Source organism: Apus apus, chromosome 4 (genome assembly GCF_020740795.1).
Source record: "Apus apus isolate bApuApu2 chromosome 4, bApuApu2.pri.cur, whole genome shotgun sequence".
NCBI lineage: Eukaryota > Metazoa > Chordata > Aves > Apodiformes > Apodidae > Apus > Apus apus.
The window spans coordinates 40,883,071-40,890,547 of NC_067285.1; the positions used below are offsets into that span (position 1 = coordinate 40,883,071).

A 7,477-nucleotide genomic window follows, 5' to 3' on the forward strand; every position below is an offset into this window, starting at 1 on the left:
GCTCGGGAACGGCGACTCGCTCGCTGCTCCCGGGCTCCGAGGCAGGGGCCGTTTGGCCGCGGGTGCGGGGAGGGGGGAGGGCCTGGGGCTGCGGGAGGGGGGTGGGAGTAACATGGGCCCCCGCCGGAGGTGGGGGCTCGGGGTGGGTGCCTGGCCCCCCCTTAGGAGGGGGGGGTCCGTGCGCGCGGGGCCCCCCCCGGAGGTGGGGGTCCAGTCCCAGCCCTATTCCTGCAGGCACCAGAGAAAAAAAAAAGTTGGAGATAGTCTCAGGGCGAAAAAGCACTTTTCAGGCCTTTTTGCTGTCCAACTGTTTATTCAAGGTACAAGCTCCTTCAGGGTTGGGACCAGGGATGACACTTGATGTTCATGTGTGCTTGGTGACAGTGAGTGATGGACAACTTGGGCTGAAGCCAAGAGGGCTGGAACCACAATGAACTGGAACCAACTGGCAGTGGAGATGCAGCTCAGCTGGAGGAGATCACTCTGGACTGGTTCTGAAACCAACTGGGGTCCAAAACACACTGGAAGCAGGAACCAGCTGGGCCTGAAACCAGAGCAGAAACAAACTGGTGCAGAAACAAACAGGAGTCACAAATGAGCTGGACCTAAAATCAATGTGGGCAGGAAGAAATTACCTGAAGGTGCAAACGAGCTCCAGCCAGAGTTGCCCATGAGCTGCAGCTGCAACCAAACAGACTCACAAACCAGCTGGCACCATCCATGAGCTGGACCTGAACCCAGAGCAGAAACAAACATGAGCCAGGACTGAACTGGGGCCATCCAGGAGCTGGGCCTGAAAAAACAGGGGCACAACCAACCAACCTGAAGCTGCACATGAGCTGGAGCCACAAGGCCCTGGTGCTGCAAACGAACTGGAGCCTTCAGGGGCAGGACCTGGAAGTGGAACAGAAGAAAATGGGAGACAGAACTGAACTGGAACCATCCCAGAGATGGACCTGAAAGAAGCAGGGGCCCAGCAAGCATCCCAGATGCTCAGAAAGCAGACAGGGCAGTCACTCAAAATGAGAGTCTTTCTAATCAAAGTTATTTAGCTCTCCAATAACCACAAACCACTTTATTCAATATAAATAGCTGTATCAACCATCTAACTCTCTATAAAATACCTATTCTACATATATACACCTAAGAAACAGATACAGCTATAGAATCTAAATATGAAAAGCTATGTAAATAGCTGGGATGCCAGGCAGAACAATCCCACACAGCTGACTCCAGCATTCCCCAGGTCCCACCACCCATCCACTAGAAGGATGTCCCACAGGGTGCAGTCACTCACCTCTCAGAGGGCTCTCAGCCCCAGGCAGTTCCCTTGGGACATCCCAATCCCAGGGGACAGTCCCAGCTGCAGCCCTGCTGCTCCCAGGAGGACTGGCTGGACTCACCCTGCAGCCACACAGGCCTGGAGCTGCAGCAGAGCTGGGAGGGGGTGCAGGCAGGAGGATCTGGTGGGAGCTCCTGAAACCAGCTGGGACTGCAGAGGAGCTGGCAGACATGACACTGGACTGGTTCTGTAACTGACAGGAGCCCAAAACACACTGGAAGCAGGAACCAGCTGGGCCTGAAACCAGAGCAGAAACAAAGTGGTGCAGAAACAAACAGGAGCCACACATGAGCTGGACCTGAAATCAATGGGGGCAGGAAGAAATTACCTGAAGGTGCAAACGAGCTCCAGCCAGAGCTGCCCATGAGCTGCAGCTGCAACCAAACAGACTCACAAACCAGCTGGCACCATCCATGGGCTGGACCTGAACCCAGAGCAGAAACAAACATGAGCCAGAACTGAACTGGGGCCATCCAGGAGCTGGGACTGGAAAAACAGGGGCACAACCAGCCAACCTGAAGCTGCACATGAGCTGGAGCCACAAGGACCTGGTGCTGCAAACGAACTGGAGCCTTCAGGGGCAGGACCTGGAAGAAGCAGGAGCTGAACTGACAAACAGAACAAGCCAAAAACAAGAGCCCAAACTGAGCTGGACCCAAAAGAACCGGGGACCCAACCAAGCGACTGTCCTGGGTGCTCACCAAGCAGACAGGGCAGTCATTCAGAATGAGATTTCTTCTAATCCAAGTTAATTAGTGCTCTGACAAACAACAGCAAACCACTGTGCAGCTGCCAGTAGCTGTATGTAACACCAAGAAACAGCTATATAAATAGCTGGGGTGCCAGGCAGGACAATCCTCCCTGGCTGCCTGCAGCCCTCCCCAGCTCCCAGCTCCCCCTCAGCAGGACCCCCAGCCCCTCACGTCTCACAGAAGGGCTCTCAGCCCCGGGGGTCTCCTTGGCACAGGCAACCGAGGGTCTGCCCAGGGCTCCACACCCCATGTGGCTCCTGGCAGGGCTGGGGCTCCTCTGTCCTTCTGTCTGTCCATCCTGCAGAGGGAGAGAGGTGGGACACTCAGCACCCAGCACTGCACCGGGGGCAGGAGGGGAGGCAGGACACCTGGGATGTCCCATTTCTCCCCAGAAGGGCAGGTGAGAGCCAGGACCTGGCTGAAAACCCACAGCAGGATGAGGGGCAAAGCCCTGGGTGGCCCTTCCCCAGGCACCTCACGTGTCCCAGGGTGTCCTGTGTCCCTCAGGAACAGCTCTCAGCTTCCACAAGGCAGAGTCCTCGTGTCCAGGCCCGGGCTGTCCTTGGGTTTGCTTCCCTTCTGCACAAGCACTGCCCGTGTCTCCAGCAGAACTCCAGCACCTCGTCCCCCTGCGGGGCAGAACCAAGGGGCACAGCCCAGCCAAGTCCATTGGCTTTCACACAGCTCAGACCCACCAGAGCCACCCTCAGGGCAGGGCATGTTCTGCACAGCCCGGGCAGGGGCAGAGGCAGCACACGCCTGCCTGGAGCCATCCCTGGGGCTCCCTTGAGGCCTGGGAGCCAGGCCTGCAGGGAGGTGTCACCCCGGGGCTGCAGCCCAGGGATCTGCAGGAGCCCCAGACCCCCCGGAGCCTCGCTCCTCCCTCCTGCGCCCCAGCCAAGTCACCACGGCCACCCCCACAGCCCCACTCACCCTCACTCGTGGGCTCCTGGCACAAACCCGGCGGCTGAGAGACTGTGGGCAGCCCAGCACACGATGGGAAGGGCTTGGAGAGGGATGGGGGGCAACCAAACGCTCCATTTCCTGGGGGGGAAGAGAGAAGTGGGTCAAAATCCCTGCAGAAACCCAGCAACTGCTGTGCAAAGTCACACCTGGAACACTGAATCTTACCTGGAACCCACAGGTAGCAAACACACACAGGGGGCTGGTCACCAGCTGCTGACACACACCAGCTCATCCACTGCCTTAAGCAAAAGGAAACAAACATGCAGGGAACGACAGCCTGGAGCTCAGCAGCACTCCCAGAGAAAGGCTGTTCCAGCCTGGCTGCCCTGAGGAACCCCTGCTGCACTTCTGGTCCCAGCCCTGCTGCCCCCAGCAGTGACACCCCCAGCCCTGCTGGCACCAGCTCCCAGGTTTGGGAAGAGAGAAACCAAACCCATTCCTCAGAGGAGCTGCTGGAACCTGGGGCTGAGAACCAGAGGCACCTGTGGACAAAGCCAGGCAGCAGCAGACAGGGGGGAGCCAATTCAGGTGCCTCCAGCTCTCGGTGCTTCTCCTGCTGCTCCTCATTGCTCCCCATGATTGGGGCAGGAACCAGCACCTCTGGTGTCCAGGGAATGTCCTGTTTGTGCAGCTGAAACCCTCCCGGCCTGTCTGGGGCTGGAAAAGGGCACAGCCTGGAGCAACCCAGATCAACCCAGGTCTCCCTTCGGGCTCCTGGCCAGCCCAGCAGGTCTCGCATCCCACGGGGACCATCCCCTCTGCCCCAGCCACGTGTGAACTCCCCCCGAGGAGCCCCCAGCCCGGCCCAGCAGTGCTGCCCAGCCCGCGCCCACCCGCAGCCCCCAGAGCCCTCCCGGCACAGCAGCACCCGCAGCCCTGGCCCCCAGCCAGAGCCCCCTCCCCTGAGCCCGGACCTGGGGAACACCCGTGTCCAGAGCAGCCCAGGGGGGCCCAAAACCTGCCCGCAGAGCCGGGTGCGGGGGAGCCGGGGCGGGAACCAACCTGGGACGCAGCCCGGAACGCAGCGGGGCAGCGACGGGTTCGTGCTGCCGGTTCCCGGGCCGGGAAACTCCTCGTCCCCTGCAGCAGCGACAGCAGCTCCGGGCACCCGCACCCCCAGCCCGGGCACCCCCAGCAGCCCCGGGCACCCCCTCCCCCCCAGCCCGGGCACCCCCAGAAGCCCCGGGCACCCCCGGCCCCGGGCACCCCCGGCCCCGGGCACCCCCAGCCTCGGGCACCCCCAGCCCCGGGCACCCCCAGCCCGGGCACCCCCAGCAGCCCCGGGCACCCGCACCCCCAGCCCGGGCACCCCAAGCCCCGGGCACCCCCAGAAGCCCCGGGCACCCCCAGCCCGGGCACCCCCAGAAGCCCCGGGCACCCCCAGAAGCGCCGGGCACCCCCAGCCCCGGGCACCCCCAGCCCGGGCACCCCCACAAGCCCCGGGCACCCCCAGCCCCGGCACCCCCTCCCCCCAGCCCGGGCACCCCCAGCCCCGGGCACCCCCACAAGCCCCGGACACCCCCAGCCCCGGGCACCCCCAGAAGCCCCGGGCACCCCCAGCCCCGGGCTCCCCCTCCCCCCCAGCCGCCCCCGCCCCGCTCTGCGCGCGCTGCTCCCGCCCCTGGCGGAGGCGCCCCCTGGCGGCCACACGCGGTAACTGCGCCCCGGGGCCATTCAAAGCCTCGGGGCCGGCACGCGCTGCCGCTCCCACCAATCAGCGCTGCCGGCGGCTCCGGGGCCGCAGCCAATGGCGGGACGGGGGGGGCGGGAGCAGCCCCGCGCGGGGGCGCCGCCTGGCGGGGGAAGCGCGGCACTGCCCCAGCCCGCCCCCCGGAGCGGCCGCGCCGGGACCCCCGGGAACGGGCTCCGGACCCGCTCCGTGCTGCTGCCCCTTCCGTTCGCCGCCGCCCGCTGCAGGGCCCGCTGAGGGGTGTTGCAGAGACGGATGAGCGGGCAGCAGGGAGAACGCGAAGTGGGGCGCTTGGGAAGAGCCGGGAGGGGAGAGCAGAGCGGACCCGGAGCTTCCACGTGTCTCCGAGCAGAGCAAGCTGTCAGGACAGAGCAGCCTCTCCAGGCTAGCAGGGCTGAGGACACGCTGGTCCAGCCCCACGCAGCACTGACAGCATCCCGGGGGAAACGAGGACCCTTCCCTGCTGCGTCTCTTACAGGGGCAGTGGGGGAGATGGCTCGGATTGTCAGGGAAAACAAGTGAGGTGCTGTGAGAAATTCCTTTTGGCACTGCCAAGAGGACCCGGAAACTCAGTTGCTGTTAGTTTTCATGAAAACAGGGTAACTCTCCCCCTCCAGCAAGGGTGGAGCAGCAGGAAGACACAGGAGCTGTCAGGTTTGCAGCCCTGCCCAGTTCCTGGGAGAGGGATCTGTCCATCCTGCCCGTGAGAGGCAGCTGAGCAAAGAAACAGCCCACACGTTGCTGTCAGGCTGCCACAAGAGAGGTGAAGCACAGGAATGAAGCCAGTGGAAGACAGGCTGGCAGTTGTAGCCAGTTTCAGCTCTGCCTGTGCTGCTTCCCTTCGAAGCCAGGGAAAGCCAGCAGAACATCTTCCATAGCAAAGGCAGGAAGGCAGGAATGAAGTTGTGCCAAAAAGCCCTTCCAGCCGGATTTCCAGCAGCAGCAGCCCTGCCTGCTGTGCCCTGGCTGGAGCCTGGCTGTGCTTCTGAGGTGCTCTGCCCAGAAAGGTGCTTAGCAGCCCTCAGGACTCACCTGCTCCCCTGCTGCAGCCTCCTTGCAGCTGGAACACCCTTTTCCAGCTGCCCAGCAGCAAAGCCTCAGCTCTGGGGGATGAACATGGATGCTGAAGGTCTCGGGTGTCTCAGATCAAAGTCCTCTCTGGTTCTGTGGCCACACTCCATCTTGCATCCTAAACACATGGGTCTCTGCACTGCTGAGCCAGCCCAAGCTTCCAAACAATGCTCCTAGAAGAAAGGCTTCCCTCAGGTCTTTCCCCCCCTGAAAAGCTCCATCCTCCCCAGACACCAAAATGTCACTGAAAAGATTTCTTTACAGTGTTCATAAAAAAATCAATTAACTACATCGGGGGTGTTTTTGCGTCTGTTTTTCCTGTGAATAAGCTTTCTAGTTTCCTCCCTGGATTTGTTGGCAGCCAATGATGTTGGTTTTACCTCCTGGGATCCACTTTTGAGATTGAAGATCAAAAATGTGCTCCAGCCTCAGCAGGTGCTGCACGGGCTGCACCACGGGGAGCTCTGCAGTTCCTGCCTCTCAAGGGCCTCCTCATCCAGCCCTTCAGCAGCATCTCTGTGGATCTGCTGCCAATGAACCTTTCCTGAACATCTGGGCTTTGACTAGCACAGACTACTCCAGGCCAAGGCCTTCTAATACTCTGGACCCAGGACCTACAGGAACAAAACCAAGTCTCTAACCACAAGCCCCAGCGTAGTTGGTCTCCAAGCACAGTAACTTCCCCTTCAACAACCAAAAGTCTTCCACATTCAGAGAGGAAAGGAGACCACAAGGTGGCCCCCATCAAACACTCACACGTTGTGAGCCTTCCTGAGGCAAAGAAAGCCAATAGTCACCTCCTCAGATCCCAGGACACACACCTGAATCCTGCTCTGCTGGGTGCAGACGCTGGTACCCGAGGGCAGCAGCACAACCTTGGTGCACACACACACACACACACACACACACACACACACACAGAGGGCACTTCCAGCTGATCAGGCACATTTCAGTTGTTTCCTGGTGGAAAAGGCTTCTCATGGAACACACACCCCCCTAACCTCAGGGTGAGATCTGCCACCCCCACACGGGATCCACAGAGCCCTCCTCCCTCCTGCTGCCACCATCCCCAGATGGGGTCACACTCCTACCTGGAGATGCTGCTCCTGCCTCCCCCTTCAGCCCCAGGGGTGCTGACAGCCTTGCTGGGAGGCCAGCACAGGACAGAGCAGAGGAAAGATCAGAGCTGCTTGCTGGCAGCTGCTGCTGGAAGCATTCCCAGGGCCCCACCAGGTCCCCATCATCCTGATGGCCTCACCTGGAGCCCCCCCACCACCCACCCACCCTTCCCCATTGGCCCCAGCTCTGTATTTAAGCTTAGGTCAGGGGTGTCCATCTTGGCTGTGTTGGAAGCTGTTGTGTTGTAGGTGTTTGGTTTTTCTTGTTACTTGTTTTTGTGCCTGTGTTTCCTGCTTTTGTTGGGGTGTTGTTCCTGGTTCTTTTTGGTTCCTGCTGTGGAGGGAGGGCTCTGTTTTCCTGCTGTTGTTGGGTCTAAGTTTCTTTTTTTCACCAGTTTTGTTGTGATCTGCCCCGTGTTTTCTAAGTTAGTGGAGGTATGTGGTGGGATGTTCTGGTTGTTTTACTTTTCATGGTTGATGAAGCACACTTTTCATGATCTTTGCCAAAAGTCACATCATTCTATACAGTTATTGAGTA

At 60.7% G+C, this 7,477-nt stretch overlaps 1 protein-coding gene across 3 annotated transcripts; it reads right to left on the reverse strand.

Annotated features, from left to right (window-relative positions):
* Positions 1 to 448: 448 nt before the first annotated feature.
* On the reverse strand, positions 449 to 2,405 carry LOC127384436 (uncharacterized). 3 transcript variants are annotated; one of them, XM_051618840.1, is made up of 5 exons: positions 1,671 to 1,815; positions 1,404 to 1,579; positions 823 to 894; positions 636 to 731; positions 449 to 544 (listed from the first exon to the last, which is right to left on the reverse strand). In XM_051618840.1, the coding sequence occupies exons 1-5, from the start codon at positions 1,813 to 1,815 to the stop codon at positions 479 to 481; spliced, it is 555 nt and encodes a 184-aa protein (XP_051474800.1). In that variant the 3' UTR covers positions 449 to 478. The 3 variants fall into 3 exon arrangements, with proteins under 3 accessions (XP_051474800.1, XP_051474799.1, XP_051474801.1); XM_051618839.1 differs by having other exon boundaries at positions 1,298 to 1,579; XM_051618841.1 differs by lacking the exons at positions 1,404 to 1,579; positions 1,671 to 1,815 and adding an exon at positions 2,266 to 2,405.
* Positions 2,406 to 7,477: the final 5,072 nt, after the last annotated feature.